General features: G+C 42.5%; 1 protein-coding gene across 1 annotated transcript; it reads left to right on the plus strand.

Annotated features, from left to right (window-relative positions):
- The first annotated feature begins 3,919 nt into the window (after positions 1-3,919).
- Mex3c (mex-3 RNA binding family member C) lies at positions 3,920-23,306 on the plus strand. Its single transcript, XM_051163634.1, has 2 exons — positions 3,920-4,643; positions 20,318-23,306. The coding sequence occupies exons 1-2, from the start codon at positions 3,920-3,922 to the stop codon at positions 21,541-21,543; spliced, it is 1,950 nt and encodes a 649-aa protein (XP_051019591.1). The 3' UTR covers positions 21,544-23,306.
- The last annotated feature ends 443 nt before the right edge of the window (positions 23,307-23,749 follow it).

Genomic DNA, 23,749 nt, shown 5'->3' on the forward strand with positions numbered 1-23,749 from the left:
AACTCGTTCTCTGGCTCATTCTGTCTTCACCTGTGTCCAGCTTGTTCTCTCTGTACAACTGTCCTGATAAAATTGCCTCCTCTTTTTCTCTCTCTGTACTGTTCTCTGGCCTCAGTTGCCTCTGCTGACCTGCACTGAACTCATGTGAATTCCAACCTGGCTCTCAATGAATGCACTGACTCAACCAAACTGACTGAACAGCACTGGCTGCAACTCAGAGATCTGCTTGCCTCTGTCTCCTGGTTTAAAGGTGTGTCTGTATTCCAGCCAGATCACACAGACCTAGGTGGTCTTTGGATGTGATCTCTTGCCAGAGCAGCCATGTTCTGGCGCGTGTTTAGTTTAGGCTACCAGGAGAGGAAGTCTCAGTTTCAGCAATGCACTCTTAGCAGTCCTCATGACACCTTCAAACTTCTCAGCCTACAAGGACAGACATCTTTGGTTTTGCTTGGTTTGTGGCTGATTCAGTCTTAATATTAAAACTGGATAGATTTAGAAGACTAGGTTCAACAATCGGCCTGCTTTGGCTACACAGTACAGTTTCCAAGAACCTTAAAACCACCGCCCATTGTATCACACGGCATCATAATCAGCAGCTAAGGAATACAGGGGAAATCCTATTCAGTTGCAGCGTTAATGTGTTGCATGGCTGGGGAAGGGCAGAGCGGACTGGCTTGTTTGATGGATTTAAATGAAAAGCCCAGTCATATATTTACAGCAAAAGAAAAATCTAGAAGTTGCTTCATAATCAAGATTTAATACAAGACAATAAATTTAGGCCCAAATGGGAGGGTTAGTAAGTTTCAATACCTCCTGCCTTGTACATAAATCACAATATTGATTACATATAAAGTAATGCATGAATATATATTTGTGTATGGGGACACATGAAACCTCATTTATTATGTGAAAGTGAAAGAGAAAGCAACTTTTATATTGTGAGCACCTAAATTAAACCATTTAGCATCTTTTTAGAAATCTTAAAGGAATCTTATTTTGTGGACCTAACGTACATGAATCTGTCCTTTCTACCTCTCAGTGGTGGACCAGCACTCCTGCTACACCTTTTGCTTTGGGTCCTGGGAAAGAGAATTTAAGACAATTTACAAAAAGAGGGGCTGCCAACAGTTTCTATTTGCAGGCTACTATATTACTTTCCAGTGACCACTATATCCACTGTATGTTCTTGTTTTTGTAAAAACCCTCCCCAGATAAGCTGAAACACCGGGGTAATTAACAGTGCATATTTGGTAAGTTAATGTCTAGTCATTGGTTATTCACTGCTATGTTTAAAAAAACTCAGTCCCCTTAAGACACCATTAAATATGCCCCTGAGGCAAATCTCAGTTGTAATAAACCACTGAAGATTCTGCCTAACTGGAAAAGTATGATCACACTGAATAGAAAAAAACAAGGGAAAGGACATGACTGGTACAGTGGAGAAGGACGTTTGTTATAAATAAAAGGGAGAGGGTAGGTAGGGGCGGCGACATCAGGGAGAGCCCTGAGTGAACTGGGAGAGAGGGGTACCAGACACAACAGCCAGGAGACCAAAGGTACAAAAGGGGCAGATAACCAAAATGTCTAGATTATCCTGGTTAGAGCAACTGAGGGAGAACAGCAGCAGAGCCCCCAGGACTGAAGAGTTCTGGGTAGAGGGAGAGGCATGCTAGCTATACCCTGTAACAAGTAGGGAGAGAGGAAGGGGGGTGCTGGGGGAACTTTGAGGTCAGGTTGGCTTTGCTATGTTAAATGGGCACCTCAGCCGTCCCCACTCCCACCCCATCCCCACTCCTATCCCATCCCCCACCCCCGGAGTTTTAAACTTCACACATTTCATAAACTCATAGCAAGACTTCTGTAAAACCAGTCAAACTCTAGAACAGTATTTTCAACTGTAGTGCAACTTGAAAACCTGTTTGACTACTAGAAATAAATCCAGGTACCCAGCCAGGTAGACTAGACCAAAACATTCAGAATCTGCATCTTCCGGTCTGTGTTGAGTGGTGGTCATTGTGTTTAAAACTTGATTTGCCTGTGTGGCTCTTGTTGACTAGACCCTGAGGCAGACCAGAGCCCATTCCCCTAGGATTGACCATGCTGGCACTGTTTCTTTCATATCTTTATGGATAGCCAGGGTTGGGAACCCATGCTGCACAGAACGGGCATACATGATAGCTAGAGTCTGGAGTAACACCGAAGGTTTAGTGTTAGCTTAAATTCTCAAGCCCTTCTGATTAAAGAAGATGGGAAGAGGGGTCTTGCAAATGGCTCTTGGGGAACAAACTAGGGAATTTGGTAAGCTGTGACTTCAGCTTTCTTTGTGCTGTTGTCCTGATGGGAGTCAACACTACTACAGTTCTAACAAACTTGAGGCAACGTCATCTAGGAAATGAATCCAATACAGTGGGGGAGGGCTGAAGATACACTTCAAACCTCAAGAGATCTAGAGTTGTTCATGGCAAAATGTACTTGCAATGAGGCTGGTGGTGAAATAAAGTGAATCAGCAAATGCTATAGCTGGAAATGCACGCTGTTCTCAAAGATGTAGCATGAGACCAAAAAGAAGAAGAAGAAGAAGAAGAAAAAAAAAAAAAACACCGTAAGTGTACATTGCTTACATGTCAAAATGAGAATTTGGGATGCACTGAAGCAGGTGTTACTTTAAAGCTGTTTCTATTTGAAACTTGAGGATTCCACTGTTCCTTGAATTCTCTCACTTGGACTATGTGGGATTTAAGGCTAACCTGAAATGGCCTAACTGGTACTTAAGGGAGGGGGTAGGACCTTGGTAAGGCTGTAGGAAGAGCGGGACACACCCAACTAATTTCCTTTCAAAAGCCCCAAGGATTTAAATTCAGCCCTCCCGGCCCCAGATTAAGGAACCAGCGCCGCTGGGGAAGTTAGACCGGCTGAGCGTGGGCGGCCAACCTGAGGGAGGAGCATCTCCGGGAGAGGCTGAGAAGGCCAGGAGCCACGCGGCTCAGGAAACCACCCCCGCGAGTGGAGAGTAGGGCACCGTGGCCCCGCCCCCGGCAGCTCCGAGGCCCTCAGCCGCAAAGGCAGTCGCTTCCGCACACCACCCTGCGCTGCACACCGCCCTGCGCTCCACGCCTGCAGCCCCGAAGCCGGGCTTCTCACTCTGCGCCTTCCCTAACGCCGCCCGGGGTGGGCCCCAGCGGGAAGGAGCGGGGTGTGAACCCAAGTGTGCGCTTAAACCGCACGCGCCTGCGCACAGCCCTGCTCCGCCCCCCTCCCCCCCGCCCCGCTTCCTCCCGCCTCTTTCCCCAGGCACCTGCGTACGTCACAAAGAGTGGCGTCTAAATCGAACAATCACAGTCGCTCTCCTCGCGTGCGCTGCCGGGGAAAGAGGAGGGCGGGGCGTTGGGAGGAGACGGAAGGAGCCGGCTTCCAGGTACTGGCTCTTTCTCGTCATCCAATCAGAACAGTCCGGGGCGCGGCGGGGCGGGGCCTGAGAAGAGGGCGGGGGTGGGGCCGAGGGAAAAGGAGCAAGAAGGCTGCGGGACGAGAGGGCGGGCTCCCGGAGATTAAAAGCAGCCAATCAGAGCGCGCCGGCTTCCTTCGGAGAGCGGCGTGGGGCGTCGCCGCCGCCGCCGCGCGCGCCGGGGGCTGGTTAAGGCCATGAAACAAAAGAAACCCTGAGAGGGGAGCCGCTGCCGTCCCCACCCACCCACCTAGTTACCTACCTCGGCTCCAGCCCCGGCCCCTCCACCCCGCCCTCGCGCGCCCCGGCGGCCCTGGCGCTCCTCAGCCCGGGGCGCGCGTGCCGCCGCCGCCTCCCCCGAGGAAAGGTGTTTGCGCGCTGAGCAGGGCCCGGGCCCCGTCCGCCATGGGGCCCGCCGTCCGCCGCGCCTGACGCGCCCGCCGCCGCCGCCGCCATTGACAGCGCGCCGCCGCGATGCCGAGCGGCAGCTCCGCGGCCCTGGCCCTGGCGGCGGCCCCGGCCCCCCTGCCGCAGCCGCCTCCGCTGCCGCCGCCCGCGGGAGGCCCGGAGCAAGAAGGGGACGGGCTGCTGCTGCGGGAACGCCTGGCCACGTTAGGCCTCGACGACCCCAGCCCGGCGGAGCCCGGAGCCCCCGCGCTCAGGGCCGCGGCGGCGGCGGCGGCGCAGTGCCAGGCCCGGCGGGCGGCCGGGCTGGCTCCGGAGGAGACCGCCCCGCCGGGCCGACCGGCGACCTCCGAGACGCTGGAGCTGGAGGAGGACGAAGAGGACGGGGAGGAAGCGGAGCTGGACGGAGACCTGCTGGAGGAGGAGGAGCTGGAGGAGGCTGAGGAGGAGGACCGGCCGTCGCTGCTGCTGCTGTCGCCGCCTGCGGCCACCGCCTCCCAGACCCAGCCGATCCCGGGCGGGCCCCTGGGGTCGGTGCTGCTGCCTGCCGCGGGCTTCGATGCCCGGGAGGCGGCGGCGGCCGCGGCGGCGGGGGTGCTGTACGGAGGGGACGATGCCCAGGGCATGATGGCGGCGATGCTGTCCCACGCCTACGGCCCCGGCGGTGGCGGGGCCGCGGCTGCCGCTCTGAACGGAGAGCAAGCGGCCCTGCTAAGAAGGAAGAGTGTCAACACCACTGAGTGCGTCCCCGTGCCCAGTTCCGAGCATGTCGCCGAGATTGTCGGACGCCAGGGTGAGTCCGCCGAGATCTATCTGGGCACGGCCCTGGGCGTGGGTGGGAGACGAAAAAGACGGGCGTGCGGCGCAAGAGTGAACACGGAGAGTCCACCCCCCCCAAGTCCACCGAGAAAGGGGTCTGGGAGGGATCGAGGGTCGCCTAGGAGGAGATGAATCACCTTTGCAAAAACCCACGCCGTTCCGCTCCTTCAAGCCGGACAAGAAGTTTCTCGGGCCACCCAGTTTGGTAGTGTTCACTTTACTCGGTGTGTTCGTGGAACACCAGGCTGGCGCGGGACCAGAAACCTCAGCAAGGTGGTAAAAAGGTCAGGTCAGAAGTTGTGGGTACGGTTTTGTTTCCCGAAAACTTAGAGCTTGCAAGTTTGTGTAGCCGAGTGGCCTGTAAAAGCGATCAGCTTTCCGTAGAACTGCTTGTGCAGAAGAAAAATGGACAGACATGGAGGCGTATACTTGATTGAGAGAGAAGAAATGTTCAAGTGGTCTTATCACCACCTCCCTCCGCTATTCAGAAACTTGGCTTTAGAAGAAGCACCCCAACTCCCTAGACTCAGTAGACGCGATTCTGGTCTCAAAAAGGTATAGTCAGTCTTTTAGAACACTTTAGCTTGTACCATGAAGTGAAAAACTGGGCAGTTAGGTAATTACGAACTTTATGCATTTGTGCAGTTTTCAATAAATTTTCTTCACTTGCTAGCACACCCGTTCTGCAGACAGACTCCTCCCACATTGCTCAGACAAAGGACCTATGTCTCAGATTCCAGGAGTAGGTTCGTGAAGGTGGGGGAAGGGGATTCACAGAGAACCTCTGTATCCGACATTTTTAGGGATGGTTCTATATGCCTAAGTGTAGTTTTTGCCCCTTTTACTGCCTGGTGAAGGGAAGATACTACCTGCTGCTGTGGTAATGCAGTGTGGTGTGGCTCTTGTTGAGGTCAACTAGCGATGATGGGCTGTAGGGGTGATCTCATTTTCCCAAGTGGTCTAAAGTACACATAAATAAGAGGTTGTCGAAACAGTGACTTCATATGTAAGAGGTGGCTCTCTTTTTTTGCTAGGATTTTGGTAAGAAAAGCCTATCGGGTATTTGGACACAAAAAAATAGCTTGTTTCAGATTGTTTGATTAATCAGTTTCACATGCCTCACTTGCCAGTTGCAGGAGCTGATCAGGAGAGTAGCCCATGAGAAAGCTTATGTACATGAAAGAAGTCTATTTTATGTATAGGTACAAAATGAGGTGGCTTTTCATTTAAAATCATTGAAAGAGTGCTTGATTTTGCAGATGAGTTTATAAGCAAGCTGAGATTTAAACAGACTTTTTGCTCTTTATTAGAAACTAACAGAATGGCACTAAAGTAAGGAGACCACAATGGTACTAAGTACATGAAGGCAAGCAGTCTGCATACAAGAATGTGACCCACAGAGAATGCAGCTTAGCAAACAAAGATGCAAGTATGGAACAACACAAGGAAAGTGTGGAGGAGTGCCTGCTAGGTGGTAACTGGAAAACCACCCAAATTTCATTAGTGATTAGGAGGTGATGGAAATGGCCTGGGAATTGATTGTTGAGGCTGTGGAAGATAGAGATTTGAATGGCATGCTGGGAAAATACCTCAACACAACTTAATTCAGTGTTCATAAGCTTGTGTGCTGGAGCAAAGGAAAAAGAACATCAGCTTGCTAGTTTCACCACAAGACAAAGTAATAATCTTTGTAGATTTAGTTTAACATGAACTTATGCCCTCTGCATGCTTAAACACCTTAACTGTAAATTGGTAGTATTTATACAAATTTAAGTTGCAAGCTTTTATTTTGTGTTATTACATGATAATTGTCTTAGTTTTTCTTCTTAGGGCCATGCTTATTAGTTAATAAGGAAATATGAATTTTGAACATGGAGACAAATTGCTGACTATTCCTCTTGTACTTACTATTTCCCAGAGTTGACAGTACTGTTAAAAGTATGCCATCTTCCTCTATCTTATCTTAAGAGCAGAAAGTCTTGCCCTTTTCCTGTTTGGAGCCATTCAACTAGTGGATCATTGACCACTTTACCACCCCCACACCCCAGCAGCACATAATAAAACCTGTACTTGCTCACTCCTATATAGAGAACTAAGTGGCTAATAGGTACGTCCTTTTACTATGTGAAAATTTCTTGTGAGAGTACCTGTCCTAAGTGAGTTTTTTCAAGTTTTGTTTGTTTGCTTTGGGGGAGCTAAATATTCATCCTTAAGAATTAGTCATTCCTGCCTTCTTACTCATTACCTGAAGTCATAATTTTTTATTTGACATCTCTTAATTAGTTTTGGAAATAATTATGTCATGGATGGAGACATTTATGACTTAAGCTCTGGAGCAAAGAGTGTAGGATAAATTGAATTCTGAGTCATACATGCAGTTTAGCAAACAAAGTACTAGCAGCCTCTGGTTCCCTTGTTTCAGGAAGCAAATATTGCTGTTATTTTGGTTTTGTTGGTGAGATAGGTTTTCATCATGCAGCCTGGCTGGGCTCACAAACTTGTACCTCTACACCTAACCCCAGACCTGCTGTGTGTGTGTGTGTGTGTGTGTGTGTGTGTGTGTGTGTGTGTGTGTGTGTACACGCGCGCCTGGTGCCAAAGAGGGCGTAGAGTCCCTTGGAAATGAAATTAAAGATGATTGTATGGTACTGGAAACCAAACCTAGATCCTCTGCAACAGTGTCTTAGTGAGTGATTTTAACTGTCATTTCTCTGGCCCCAAGACCATGTTTCTTTTCAAATTATGTATGTGAGTGCAGGTACCTAGAGAGACTAGAGTCATATGCCCCTGCAGCTGGAGTTATAAGCACAGGCCACCTGGTGTGGATGCTAGGAACTGAACTCAAGTCTGCCTAACCTCTGAGCCATTTCTTCATCCCTCCTCTCCATGGACCACTTTTAGTAATGATGAAAACTGGCAGAGCATTTGACCTGTTTTACTCCCAGTAGCATATGGCCTTTGCACATGTTAAATTGGTCTTGTTGGTGTTAAAGGCTAAGGCTAAGAAGATGGCTCAGTGGGTGAATTGCCTACTCCACAAGCATGAAGTTCTGAACTCAAATCCGTAGCACCCACAAAAAAGCTAGATCTGTTGCTATAGCTCTACACAGGAGAATCCTGGAGACTTGATAGCCAACTAATTTAACCAATCATTGGGCTCTAGATTCAGCAAGAGACCTTGTTTCAAAAAACAGTATGAAGAACCATAGAGGAAGACATCCAACATCAGCCTCCAGCCTCCACATGGGCATGCACAGATGTACATATACCGAGATCTCATCTTATAAATAGCAAGTATCTCCCTTTCTAAGTGTAGTGCTGTAAAGCATTAATAGTGGTTGACAGGTTTTATTACAATGTGTCAGTGGTTACTGTCCAATAAGTCTAAAAGGTGAATTACACTAGAACCCTGCTCTATTTTTTACTATACTATCAATATTAAGTGATGTAAATTGAGTTACAGATAAATGTTCATTTTCAGCTACTTTTGACAGTGACTTTAATTGACAGTATATGTTCTTTAACTTATAGGTCTAACTTTTTTCCATTGTACACTCTCAAGAAAAAGATTTTGTATCCCCATTATACAGTTTATACACATTAGTATATAAATAATGTATGCTAAAATGTTAACAGTTAAGGTAAAATGAAAATGGATTGGTTTATCTGTGTGCTGACATTTTTATACTCTTGATGTCACTGAGCTAGACCATTTAGAAAACTTCCTCATTGATTGAGCTCTCTTGTTAACCACTGATCTCTAGTGACAGTGTGTATTCATGTCAATAGTGTTTGATTAGGAGAAACAGAACAAACACTTGGTCTTGCTGTGCGTAGATTTCCCATCCAGAAATACACATTTATTTCACTAAATAAAACATTTCAGAACAGCACTGAAATCCTGGTGTCTTCCCACCCCACCCTGGAAAGGAAGAGGGTTGTTTTTACCCCTTAGCTATCTACTACTGGATATTTTACCCGTTTAACAACTGATAGTTGAAGTTTATTTTTGTTAATGTTTCTAGGGATATAGGCGAGTGGTAGGTAGAGCATGCATGAGCCCTGGATTCTAACGCAGTGCACTAAGAAGAAAAAGGAGAGCAAAAATAGGATGCTATTTTAGAAAACACCAAATCAATAAATAGATCATGGTTAAACTGACATTGTTTGTTTGTTTGTTTGTTTGTTTTTAAAGTGATTCTAAAAGTGTGTGTCTTGTTATTGCCTCTCACTGTTTAGCCTTCTGCTAGCCTCCTGCCTCAGCTTTTAAAGATACCATTAGTTACTCCAGATTTGCAAAATTCAGCATGGTGATTAAGCCTTTAAGCTACTTGGTTTTTCTATTTTTGTTTGAGGGAAAGTCTCCATGTTGTCCAGGCTTGCCTCAAGTCAAACTCCAGCTAGCTGCCCCAGCCTTCTTTGTGCTAGGATTATAGACATATTCTCTCACTCAGCCAATAATTTTCTCACAAACCCAAGTAAATGAAACATATGCATAACATAGTGCTGTTTGAATAGTTGTCTGTGAATGATTTTGAGAAATGTATATTACTCTTCAAAAACTATAGCTAAGTGGCAAAGCATATACTCATCATGTCGAAGGCCCTAGCTTCATCCCTGTCATCCCTCTGTCTCAAAGCTAATTCTAACACAGGTCATTCAGCCTTTTGAATCATTCCCTGTCCCTTCACTGTTTCCTACCAAGCATTTTCTGAGCTGGAGTGCAGTCATTCATGAGCTGTCTGATGTGGATGCTAGGATTTGAACCCTGCCTGGTCCATCTTTCTGCTCCCAAACTAGTGATTCTAAGATTCTCCCTTTATGTATGTTAGAGAAGAGGTTCACATATGAAGATAGTTTTCGTTATTCAAGATCTTATGTTTGTACCCCTTAGAACATGTTAATAGAATTCTCAAAATTACCAGGCTAGGGATGTAGTTCAGTGGCAGAGAGCCTGTCTAGCATGCATGGGGTCCTGGGTTAGATCTCCAGCACCATTCAGAAACAAAACAAGGCAATTTTTTAGGTAGAATCAGTTATTTGTAAATGGTTTTCTTCTAGACTAGCTTAACTATAAATTTGAAGATCTGGTATCTTTTAGGTAAAAGATTTTACCTTAATCTTTCTTAGGTAAAATTATAGATTTCATCCAGAACTTGCACAGAATGTAAAATATTTTAAAAGCTTACTGGAATGGGTTAATGTTTCTATCTAACAACTAAATGAGGGGCGCATCTCTACTACTGCTAGTTCCTCTCACATGACAAAGAAGTAAACAGAGGCTGCCTGACCTGCTCACTAACTGATTTCATGATAGCTTGTCTGCACAGTCTTCCATTTTCAATATTCACTAACTCTTGCTTGAGGAAAAACTAGATATACACATGTGAAGTGTGGTCAGTATCTGATCCAGTGAATCATTCAGAGAATGATGACATTCTTATGATTTGGGGCGGGGCATTGGGAAAGACCCTAGAGATTGGATGACCTAACAAGGAAGCCCCAGGTTATTGATGGTCAGTTAGAATCCAGTCCTGTAGATCTGGGGGTGGGGGTTGTTGCTTGTCTTTTCTTTGAACTAGACTGGAAATTATTTCCATGTTGTAGCTGTGACACTGAGTTAATGCATTGTTTTGGATGGGGGCAGCTGTGTTTCATACAAGAACACTTCCTTCCTTGAGAATGCCAAAGGTGAGCCATGAGTTTCATTCCTCAGGAACCTCTAATTTAGTTTGGTTTGGCATTGAAGATAAAAATTTTTAGTGTGTGTGCATGCACACACACAGGCTAGAAGAGCATCAAGTCCCCTGGAATTGGGATTACAGCCGATTGTAAAATGCCTAATATGAGTGCTCTGAACCACACTAGGGCCCTGGGACAACTGCAAGCACTCGTAACCATTCTGCTGGCTCTCCAGTCCCCCACCTGACCAGCAGCCCCAGGAGTCTATCTCCTCTGAGATTGCAAGTGCATGCCAACAATCCAGGTTTTTATGTAGATTTTGAGGACTGAACTCAGTTCCTCCCCTTTGTACCACAAGTGCTTTACCAATACCTGTTTTTCCACCCTTTTTTGTTAAAGCCATACACACAGTTTCTACTTTTCAAAGTTCTATTGTGTTAATTGGAAGAGGGTGTATGATAGGACGGTGTCCCAAGTTATTTAAGAAAACGTCTGAACATAACTGAAAGAGGAACAACACACATTTATAGGAGGTGAGAGAGATTGAAAATAATTAGTTTTTGCTGTTTAAATGCTAGGAGGAAAAATAATTTACTCTAAGACCAACAAGTTCTATTCTTTAAATAAAGAATGTGTGCATAATTTCCCAGTATTTGTAGAGGACTACCAGAAATGAAAATGTACATGGTTTTGAGGTTTGTCTTTAAGGGCTTAAAGTTTTCTTATGCGCAGACTAATTTATTTAGTAATTGGAAAATACAGTGAATATAATTTCTGAAAAGCAAATTCGTCTTTGAAAGAAAATCAGGAACACCAGATACACTAGATACCAAAATGCAAATGGCCATCAGGTCTCTGTCTCGCATACTGTCATTTTCTCCTTTATCTGCTGATTGTGATGACCTTTCATTGCAGAGAAGGAAATCTTCCCGTTCTGTACTGTAACTAATCGTCCTCTCCCAGATCTTCAGTCCCTACAAGATTAAGTCCCTTATCTGACATTGAAGACTTCTTCCTCTCTGTTCTAATCACCTGAAGCTCTCAAAATGCTTTAGTATCCATGTTGTACCATGTGTGCTCCAGTTTCCTGCTTTGTACTTCCTCCCTACCTGGCAACACTACTTTCTTCAAGCCTCTTCAAAATGCCTTTGCTTCTGTGTTGAGGACAGAGGTCAGTGCTGGGTGTTTGTCTTCAGTCACTCTCTACCTTTATCTTTTGAGAAGTATACATCTAGATTAGCTTGCTAGCGAGCCTCGGGGATCCTAACTGAGGTTCCCATGAATCTGTGGCAAGCTCTTCATCAATCTTCTGGGCCCTTGAAGCCTTTCATGGTTTTGGACCTTGGCTGTACTGGACTCACTTTGTAGACCAGGCTGGCCTCAAACTCACAGTGATCTGCTTGCCTCTGCCTCCCTAATTCTGGGATTAAAGGTGTGCGCCACCAAGCTCTGCTTCTTTCATGTGTTTAAAAGCAGTAAAACTCACCTTTTGTGTGCTCCTTCCCACTGTGTTGTCAGCCTATGTTCATTAAAGCAACTACAACTTGCATCTCTTGGACATGAGCTCCTTGAAGTCAGAAATGGCCAAGTTTCTTATTCTACTGGAAGTAAACCCTGTACTTTTTAGGGGGAGTTTAACATTTGAATGGATAAACTCGAGCAATAAGCTGAACTAAAGGTCAGGATTAATAAAATGTACTTTTTTGCTTTTGAGACAGGGTCTCTGCATATGTCTTGGCTGTTGTAGGCCAGGCTGGCCTTGAACTCAAAGCGATCCGTCTGCCTCTACCTCCAGAGTGCTGGGCTTAAGGACATAGGCCACCACGCCTGGCTTACTTAATAAAATGTTCTTGGAGCCAAAGAAGTGATTTATCTAGGACCACCTTGACTGACATAGCACTTAAGACAGATCTAGAAGGCTGGGCAGCTTTTGTTTATTTCCCACCAGACTACTCATATAGAACCAATAAGAGTTCTCATCAGTACTTAGCTTTCAAAAACTGGGGGCTCGGAAGAGAGAAGGGGGTGATATAATTAGCAGAATAACCCCACACATCCAAAGATTTTTTTTAAACCCTAACCCACCCTCAACACCAAAGAAACAGTTGAAGTATTTGCTTTACTTGCCATTTGCAGGTGTGCTTATGGACATGGGCTGAGCTGTGTGAATAATGTCTAGGATTATGTGGTAGGCCGGGTTGTAATTACATGAGTCCCTAAAAGCAGAAAACTTCACAGCTAGATGTGGGCTCAAGTTGAGGAAGAGAAATGAGAACACTGACTGCTGGCTCTGAACATGAAGAAGAGTTAAAAGCCAAAAGGATGTGGATGGCTCTAAAACCACAAACACCTGAATCTGCAAGGAACCATACCTTGTCCTAGAGCTTCCAGAAACACACACACACACGTGTATGTATGTAGAGAGAGTGTGTGTGAGTCCTACCGCTATTTTGATTTTAACCCCATTGGAACCCATGTAAGACTTCTGTAGCATGTATAAATGTATTATGAAATTATACATGTATGTCACTGAAAACACTGTTTCTGGTGATTAATGGTAGCATTGGAAAACTATGGCAGAGCTAGACCTGGTGCTCAGTGGGTAACATCTCTGCTATGCAAGCATAAGGACCTGAGTAGATCCCAACACTCATAAAAAGCCAGGCATTGGCCACCAGTCTAGCTCTCCTAGTCAGTGAGACCTAGTCTTGAGGGAAGGTCAGAGATGATAGGATACCTGATGTCATCCTCTGACCTCCACAGATAGACACACACCCACACATATACATGCCCAAGGATGGAGGTCACTAAGGCAAGTAATTAAGAATCTAAGCTGTAATTGAACTAAAAACAAACCCTACTGATACAGGTTTGTTTGGGTTTTTTTGTTTGTTTGTTTGTTGCTTTTTGTTTTGTTTTGTTTTTTGCTTAAAGCTATTGCTCAGTTCTGATTGAAAGCCTTTCATGTATTGTAGGATAGTAGATTAGAATATAGTACAGTCATGTTTTTATCTGCTCTCATGGGGTAGAGATTGTAGATCCCTTAAAAGACTTAAGGACTTTATGTGGCTTTTGTGGCTGTATAATCATTATCTTTACTTTAGGTGCTTAAAACAATGCAAATTTATTATCTCAGTTTCTGTAAGTCAGAAATCTGGGTGTAGTAGTGTCTTTAGGTTCTCTGTTTGTAGTCTAACTGTGCTAAATCAAGGTATTCAGCTGGGAGTGTAGTTCCTTTCCTGCTGGCAGAATTCGGTTGGATGGTGGAGGTGGGCGGTCTCTCACTTTCCAGGTCTGTTTCAGAATACAGTTCCTTGCCTTGGATACCTTAGGCAGTTAGTTCACAATGTGGATAGTTCATGGTAATCTTGATAATCTCTCCATTTAAAAGTGAACTGAGCCAGGTGTGGTAGTTGCTTCAGGATTCCTAGCCTATAGCCAGGTTTGGTAGCACACACCATTAATCCCAGCATTCTGAAAGCAGAGGTAAGTGGATCTCTGAGTTCTAGGCAAGCCTGGTCTACCTAGAACAGCCAGGGCTATATAGAGAAATCCTGTCTCAGAAAAACAACAAAAGTAAACTGACTTAAAGCATAATTACATCTATAAAACTCCTTTCCAGGAGTGCCTACATTTGTATTTGATTAACTCTGGGCAGGATGTTCTCTCCTGACTGGCCTGGAACTTGCTTTATAGTCCAAGCTGGTCTCAAACTCACAAATGGATCTGTCTCTGCTTCTAAAATGCTGAGATCAAAGGTATGCACCACTACACCTGACCAAGACCAGGAATCTTGAAGCAGAGGGTCATCTTAAAAATCTACTTGCCAGCAAAGCATGTGGCACACACCTATCCAAGCACTCCAGAGGCTGAGAGTTTGAAGCCAGGGCAGGATACGTACTGGAATGCACCATCAGAAACAAATAGAAAGGTCCTGCTTGACACACTGCCTACAAATGGCATTGACTGTACTTTTTTTTTGAGGGAAGGATTAGCAACACGTAGCAGTTTCATTTTTATTAACTATAGACTTCATTAGTAGTAACAAACAATAGTTCAAGTCTTTATCCATACACTACTTTTTCTTTTTCTTTCTGTGCAGGTGTCTGGAGGTCACATCAGGTGTTGGGGTATTTAATGCTCCTCATCCACCTTACTTTTTGAGACAATTAGGCTAGGCTGGTTTGAAAGTGCCTTGCTGACAGAAGATAGCCTTCCCTTCCTCTACAATGCCTGCCTACCTTTCTTTCTTTCCTTTCCTTTCCTTCCTTCCGTCCTTCCTTTCTTCTTAAGCTGGAAAATGGAAACAAATTATATAGATTGACTATCTGGTCTTTCTACCACTACTAAATGAGCCACTTGTTTAAGAACAAAAGCAAATAATTTTTGTACAGTCTTGCTCTAGATATCTAAGATATCTTTTGGATAACTAGAAAATGACTTTTGGGGGCTGGAGAGATGGCTCAGAGGTTAAGAGCACTGTCTGTTCTTCCAAAGATCTTGAATTCAATTCCCAGCAACCACATGGTGGCTCACAACCATCTGTAATGAGATCTGGTGCCCTCTTCTGGCATGTGGGCAGAATACTGTATAAATAATAAACAATTAAAAACAGAAAAAGAAAATGACTTTTAAATTCACCTTCATAGATGTATTTAGACTCTGTGATCTACAAAAGCTGGTTTATATGACTATAGAAACATCCTTCTGCAAATGGGATCTTTAACCCAGCTCCTCTTGGCAACTCTCCTCTTCTACTTCACACCAGTTCTTTGTTGCAAATACATTATCTCATACTTGGAATTAGAAAGTGATCCTCAAAATAGTTGAATCTGGAGGCCATACATTTTAATAATGGTAACCCATGACAAAAACAATATTTTACATTGCAGCCGATCATACACATATTCCACTAAAACACTGGGAACACACAAGAGTCGTGGTTTTGGTTTGCTAGTTTTTAGATGCTATTGCAACACAACAAAGTTGATACTGCAACTCACAGTTTGAAAACTGAGTTTCGCTCTTCCTTCCAACTCCAGTCCCAGCACCAGAGCTACCCTTTTTTTGGACGAGGACTCTTAACCTTGAGAAGCAAGATAGACTGTCTTGTTATACCAAAGAGCGAGAGGACGGGTTGTGGCTGAAGTCGGAGGCTTTTAGCCTGAAACAGCACTAGCCACAATGATAGAGAGGGGAAATGGGCTCATAAGCCAACAAGGTGAGCTGGAGGCTTTATTGCAGGGAATTTGCTGGTTTCTACTCTGCAGTTACTGTCAATAAAACTTTCATATATGTTAGTTTTATTTATAGCTATAAGAAAACAAATAATAGTCTGTACATTTGAGATTACAGAATCATTTATCCTGCTAGCAGTGCTAGCTAAAAGTGCTAGCAAAACTAGTAAAATATTATTCATATATTCTAATCACATTTATTTGATTTTAGTAAACAATGAAAAGTCCCTGTCCCTCCAATTCAACCAATTTTACAAATATATTACATTCCATTCTACAGCTGTCTTAGCCTCGTGCTTGCCGAAGCAGTAAGTGATATAATACTGAGAGTGTCTTGTACTTATTACTTCAGGATCACCACTACAAACGGGATTCTAGGGGCATAAGATAATTTTGATACACAAACTGCCCTCTGCAAATTGCCCACCTTGACCAACTAAATATGAGCTCCAAATTTCCACTTCTACTTGCAGTATTATAATGTTGGCATTGACAGCTGTGGGGGGGGGGGAGTAGCTTAGTTACTGCAGAAATAAGAACGTCCATCTTCAAAGCAATGTGTTTGCTTTGCTGTAGGCTATTTCTTTTACCTGGTTGTCTCTTGTGGTTTAATGTTTTAAAGTATCTGAATTTTCAAACAAATTTAATCTTAAATACTCCTTAAAACAAATTTATTACTTTTCCTTAAGTTAATGTCACTCTTTGAAATTGGCCGATTCAAGGAGTCCCCACCTTCACAATGTGATTCTGGGAATCATGTTTGCAACTCAGCTTCTTTGTGTCATAAAGAAGCCATGTTGTGATGCGTGAGGTTTCCTATAGTCTTACTCTATGTTGTTCAGTCATACAAAATTTTGGGAGAGAGAAGTACTTGCCTCTTGGTTTGGGTTTTGTTTGTTTGTTTGTTTGTTTTTCAAGACAAGAGTTCTCTGTGTAGCCTTGGCTGTCCTGGACTCAGTTTGCATACCAGGCTGGCCTCAAACTCATAGCAGTCCACCAGCCTCTGCCTCCCGAGTGTTGGGGGTTAATGGCGACCGTGCCCAGCTGTTCCGGGGTTTTTTTGGTTGCAGATGTTTGAACCTAAGGATCTCCTCGTGCTGGGCAAGCAGTCTATGCTCCCAGCCTCTGCAGTAGTTACTTCAAAAGGTGTCTTAATATTCTCTTGGTTGATACTGATAAAATGAAAAGGAGACACTGTGGTAGTACATGCCTGTAATCCCAGCACTTGGTGTCAGAGGCAGACTCTGTGAGTTCACAGCCAGCCTGGTCTACACAGAGAAACCCTGTCTCAAAAAACAAAAACTTTTTTGATAAAAAGGAGACAAACCTAAACTCTTAAAAATACTTTGCACTCAATAGAAATTGTCCATGTTTTTCTGCAGGATGAACCATGGCTTGTATTATTAGACATAAAGTTTGGGGGTTGTTGTTGTTGGTTGGTTGGTTGGTTGCTTTGTTTTGTTTTGTTTGAGCTTGTTTGTTTTTTCCTCAAATTGTGTGTATGTGTTATATACTTGTGTGTGTGCAGGAGCCTTATTTAGATAGGATCTCTTTGCTGAACCTGAAGCTAGTTTATAGCCCCCAAACCTAGAGATCCTCTTGTCTCCACCCCAATCAGCACTGGGGTTAAACTGCACCCGTGGTGGCTTTTCACGTGGCACTGGGGATTTGAACTTAGGTCTTTTTGCTTGTGCAGCAAAGGACTCTTACCTAATAGGCATGTCAGCAGCCCAGGAGTGAGATTCTAGGAGGCTGCCTTCTTACAAAGTTGTAGCCCAGAGTGTAAATTCATGTAACTGAATGATACTCTTCCAGTATAGAAGATGACCAGTTAGTATAGTTTGCCTTTCAGATTTCTTTAGACATCTCTATGCGATCTCAGTTCTTAGCCCCAGGCAGTACCAACTATGAGGAAGATTGGACTGCAAAAAGACAAAAGATTGGCTCTGAATACCCAGTTTATTTTATTGTAGAATAAAAACATCTAACTCATCTTTTACTCAAAAGTAGCCAATACCCGTTTAATTTTAAAATAGTTGATGGTAGTTGTAGTCTTAAGTTTTCATGTTTCACAGTAGTGTAAATTTTACTTGTGATTTCTTGACAGACCTACCAGACAACCTCCTCCCGATAGCTCAACTGTACTAAATGCTTTTCTTAAGGTCTTGGTTTGGTTTCTGCTGTTAGAGGAGTGTAGTTTGTTTCTTCTTTACTGCATAGTATGTTAAGTTCTACTTGTTCTTTTAAACTATGTAACCACCAGTAAGATTTCTGAAAGTATAATTTTTTTTAAATGAGGAAAAAATAAGACACACACTCGGTGATGCTTGAATACATTCTGTTTTCAGAGAGCCTGAGTCTAGGTTTTAATGGTTGTGTACCTAGGACACACTGTGCCAAGCACCCATTTCTTGATAAGTTAGTTGGACAGTTTGTTAGAAGGAGGGATAGGATCTTGATTAGTTTGTGGTCAGGATTCAGAAGTTCCATAGTCGATTAAGTTGTTTTAAATAACGCTATAATATTTAAACTTTAATATTTAAATATGCAGAAGGCCCTTGGGTTCAATCCCTTATACCACACACCACACACACACCCCCCAACCAAGGAAACAAAATCCCACTGAGACAAATTTAAATTAAATTTTAATACTTTCAGTATGGATGAGATTAGTGATATGGGACCAGAAGGTAACGTCTTGAAAGCTAGGGATTAAGGGGGCTTTGGGGCCCAAAATAACATATAAGAAAGGCCCAATGTTCTAATAAGGAAATTAGCTCAACTTTCCTTTCCACAAATGTTACATAGCAACCCTACAATGTATATGACTATTCAACTTCCCAGTGCTTTGGAAATTTAGAGGCAGACATATAGCCGTAGGAGAGGAGAGTGTCATTGATAGTTAATAGGAGTTAAACAAAACAGAACTGGGAATAAAGAGGGAAGATTTTAGTCGGGGAAACAAGGTAGCATGGATATGCCATAGGTTAAAGTGTATGATATAGTGTAAACGAGTAGAGAAATAGGTATAGGGTGAAATTAAAAAGTCAGGAGCCAGCTGCAAAAATGTTTTGTGTGCCATATTATTTGAACTTTAATATATCAGGAACCCTGTGCCAAGAAGTGGCCATATAACCCATGCTACATTGAGAAAGCATTGTCTTACTAAGGAAAATAAAGATAACTGGACTAATGTAAAGCTGGAGACATTTGGGTGTGTGTATTTACATATATACACACATATGTGTATGTATTGTGGGTGTGTGAGCTCAAAATTCTATATCTGAAAAACTTTAGTTTTAACTTACCAGTTAGTGACTGGTTGGACAAGAGAGGAACAAGAGGCTTAAGAAAAAGGACTGCCCAAATGTGGCTTCTGTCTTCAATAATATCACCATTTTTTAAGGGAAATAATTGTATGATGTATTCATGAGAATGCATTTATTCTGGGAATTTGCTTGTTAATTTCTTTGAAAACTGTAACTCCAGAGATTTAAGCCATAGTTGTGTACTTGACAGTTTGGAGACCTGTGGAATCTGCATAATTGGCACTGTAGTTCTGTGATCACTTCAGAAAGAATTGATGTCAAGTTTGGAATTATGAAAAATTAAATGTGCCTTCCATGTTTTATTTTGACTTAGGTATAGTTGGGGATTGGAACCAAAGCTTCTAGTTTGGGTTTGGGTCTGGTGTTCCTCTAGCCACTTTCCATGAGTCTTCAATATTTGTTTCCTTAAATGGATCAAGAACTTCACAATAGGCACAAAACATTTTACGTTTTTTTTTTTTTTTAATCCCAGATACAAAAAGGGGAAAACAACAGCTTTTCTTCCCCTAAATCATCCTCAGTAATTTTTAAAAAGCATTCAGATTAGTTTTTAATTTACAAAAATTATTCACTTGAGATTCAACTATGATAAACTAGATAGCAATAAAAAAGTGTTCCTTAATAAGCCTAGAATTTAACTGGGAGATGAAAAAAGATGACCACTAGGCATAGATGTCAGTAAAACATTTACAAATGAGTCGTGTTAAAGCAATAAGATAATCAAGTGAAAGTCAGAGTTATGTAAAAATTAAAATTCCTAGACTAACGAAAAGACCATAGATTTCTATATCATACAGGCCTTAATGCTGGCTCTGCCACTGAAACAAATTATGTAATTTTTCTGAGCTTTAGTTTTTGTTTCCTTAGTAAAATGAGGTCCATCCAATTCTTAGAGTTCCAAGTGGGTAAAATGAAACAATAAGTATTTTATAATATTTTAATAACATTTATTGTAGTGCATTAACTGGACTCAGAGGGATAACAATCTCAAATACATTCGTATTTTTCTTGCCGCCAATATCTGCAAAGTACAAATTCATTAGTATTATAAAACTCAATCCTACTGATGTTATAGTTTACCTATAGACTACTCTGTACATCTTTCCAATGTGCAACTAATGAAAGAAAACAAACTAGACTTCTGAGTTGTGACCTCCCAGTAGAGGTTCCTTCTCTTCCTAAAAGAGAATGCCAGACAAGTACACCTCCTTCTGCCGTATCTTCCAGTATTCCATGGAATTGGGGAAATGTCATCATTTAGTGTTAAGTTTTATGATAAAGAAAAACTATTAAGAACTGTACACTAAAGGACATTTAGTTTCTAGAACTTTTCATAGTTTGCCTTTATTGATATTTATAAAGTATTTTTAAACATAATGTGAAATGTTTTCTTTTAACAGGTTGTAAAATTAAAGCACTGAGAGCCAAGACAAACACGTACATCAAGACACCTGTTCGTGGTGAGGAGCCCATTTTTGTTGTCACTGGACGGAAAGAAGATGTTGCCATGGCCAAAAGAGAAATCCTCTCGGCTGCAGAACACTTCTCTATGATTCGTGCATCTCGAAACAAAAATGGTCCTGCGCTGGGAGGGTTATCATGTGGTCCTAATCTGCCTGGTCAAACCACAGTCCAAGTCAGGGTCCCCTATCGTGTGGTAGGGCTAGTGGTTGGACCAAAAGGAGCAACGATCAAGAGGATTCAGCAGCAGACCCACACGTACATAGTAACTCCAAGCCGAGACAAGGAGCCAGTCTTTGAAGTGACAGGGATGCCCGAAAATGTTGATCGAGCACGAGAAGAAATAGAAATGCATATCGCCATGCGTACAGGAAATTACATAGAGCTCAATGAAGAAAACGATTTCCATTATAACGGTACCGACGTGAGCTTTGAAGGTGGGACTCTTGGCTCAGCATGGCTCTCTTCCAATCCAGTTCCCCCCAGCCGTGCAAGAATGATGTCCAACTACCGAAATGATAGTTCTAGTTCTCTAGGAAGTGGCTCGACTGATTCCTATTTTGGAAGCAATAGGCTAGCTGACTTTAGTCCAACAAGTCCATTTAGCACAGGAAACTTTTGGTTTGGAGATGCACTACCATCTGTAGGCTCAGAAGATCTTACAGTAGACTCCCCTGCCTTTGACTCTTTACCAACATCTGCTCAAACTATCTGGACTCCATTTGAACCAGTTAACCCACTCTCTGGTTTTGGGAGTGATACTTCTGGTCACATGAAGACTCAGCGTAGAGGAAGTCAGCCATCCACTCCTCGTCTGTCTCCTACATTTCCTGAGAGCATAGAACACCCACTTGCTCGGAGGGTTAGGAGCGACCCACCTAGTACAGGCAACCATGTTGGCCTTCCAATATACATCCCTGCTTTTTCTAATGGTACCAATAGTTACTCCTCCTCCAATGGTGGTTCCACCTCTAGCTCACCTCCAGAATCAAGAAGAAAGCACGACTGTGTGATTTGCTTTGAGAATGAAGTTATTGCTGCCCTAGTTCCATGCGGCCACAACCTCTTCTGCATGGAATGTGCCAATAAGATCTGTGAAAAGAGAACGCCATCATGTCCAGTTTGCCAGACAGCTGTTACTCAGGCAATCCAAATTCACTCTTAACTATATATATATACATAAATACTATATCTCTATATGGACTCGTAAAGGCATGGGTATAATGGTACCCCAGTAAACTTCCTAATGAATTCTTATGACTGTTATCAGGCTTTTTTGGGATTAGGCAAAAGTTGATAGTACACTTATAAAAGGCTGCTATGGTAACACTAAACCTAAGTGGTCTCTTGTCTATTAGTTTGGTTTGAATTATTAATACTATCTTGTAGACTCAGAGACATAGCTTGTATAAGAGTTGTTAAAGCTGAAGTTCTACTTGGCTGTGTAACCTATGAGCAAAATCTGAGATTGTGGTCAGTGGGTCCCAAAGCCTAGCCGCATTAAGAGTTTATGGAGGGTGCCTGGCATCACAGATGACTGACACTTCCAGTGCTGCCTTCTTCACACTGCCAGTTTTGACAAAACAGGTTTGTTTTTTATTTTACAACAACTTCTGCCTAATTCTGCAGGATCGCAAGTATCTTTTTAAAGCATTGTGATTACTAATTAGTAATAATAGGGCTGATGGCAGTTTACTAGATCACTGGTTATAATTTGGGACAAAAACTGCTACTTTGACTTTCATCTCGCCCAGAGCGCTCAAGGCTGGTGTGTTCAGTGGATCAGGAATACAATTGTCTTTGATTGTGAATTCCTACCCATTGCCTCGGTGAATGTGGAAATGGCCACCTGGGTTTTCCCATTTCTGGATGGGCTTTGGGATACACCTGTATTGGCTGAAAAATTGAGAATGCGAACATTCCATTCATTAGTCTGATCAAGCTATGAATTAATATTTAGACTGTAGATCAAAATGTGAAACATTTTATGTTCAATCCATATTTGTCTTGCACATTATAAATATATTTTTATTTTTTAGTAATGTAGGGATGGGGAGGGAGATAATAATGCCCTTGGCATGATTCATGAAAGCAGCTGTGACAACCTCCAATCAGTTTACTTCATTTCAAACCTATTTCCAATCACAAGGAAAGATTTCTTTAAAACACACTTGTACATTTCACCTGTGGATGTTTAACTTCATCCTCAGTATGTTCCCAAATTTGCTGGTATTGAAAGGACAAAACATTATACTGGTGGGTTTTTCTACTAATTATTTTTTGAAGCGTTATTTTCCCAACACAAAAGAGCTTTTTTTCTCAGTATAACAAAAAATGAAATCTTATGTGTATTCAATAGTAAATAGACAAATTTTATTTTTTATTTCCACTTGAAGAGTTACATTTCGTATAAAGTTTACAAATAACGGTTTTTATTTTGATTTTTTCAGTATAAAAAAGTTGCCTTGATGGCATATTATGATGTAATGCTAATTGCTTGTAGGATAGTTAATTGTCAGTATTGAATCCTAATCTCTAGCTACCGTCTTGTAGATATGGAAGAATGTCACCAAGCATGTGTTTTGTATTTTGTTGCATCGTACACTGCAACTAATAAGCCAAGGAATCGACATATATTAGGTGCGTGTACTGTTTCTAAAAACCACAAACTAAGAATGATAAATTATCAATATAGTTTAGTATTTGCTAATTTTACTACACTCTTTTGTTATGTATATGTAGGGAAGTCATAGGGATTATAAATTCAATTTGAGTAAAGTTTAAAACCATATATTTTATGATAAAGGGCCTTTAACTTAAGATGGCCAAAGCACTGATATTATATATTTGCTGTAAAGAGAATTATAAGAGTTTTATTTTTCTGATATTAAAAGTTACTTAATAAAGACTTGTTTCCATTAACTTGAATGTATTCTCCTTGGTGTTTTTTATGTAACTTATCATTTGATCAAAAGAATGAACTTTTCATCATTTAATCAAAAGAATGAACTTTTCTTACCAAATTTCCCTACTTTCTAACTTAAGCTCTTGTTTGTAGTGGAGCGAGAGGGGAGCAGGAAAGTGTGTGCGCGGGAGCGTGCGCGTGCTCCTGATGGTAAAAATGTCATTTCTAGTCTACATTCCCTCTTCTGTGACTGTGTACCTTACTTTTTGAGACAGGGTCTCTTACTGAACCTGGAGCATCATTAATTCTGGTAGACTGGCTGGCCAGAGAGATCTAGGGATCCACCTGACTGGGCCTACATCACTCCATCCCCAGAACTGGCTCTGCAGGTGTACAGTGCTGCATATGGCTTTCACATGGGTCTTCATTCTTGCACAGCAGACCATGTCCCCAGCCTGAAAGTACA

The sequence above is a fragment of the Acomys russatus genome, chromosome 20 (genome assembly GCF_903995435.1).
Source record: "Acomys russatus chromosome 20, mAcoRus1.1, whole genome shotgun sequence".
NCBI classification, from domain to species: domain Eukaryota; kingdom Metazoa; phylum Chordata; class Mammalia; order Rodentia; family Muridae; genus Acomys; species Acomys russatus.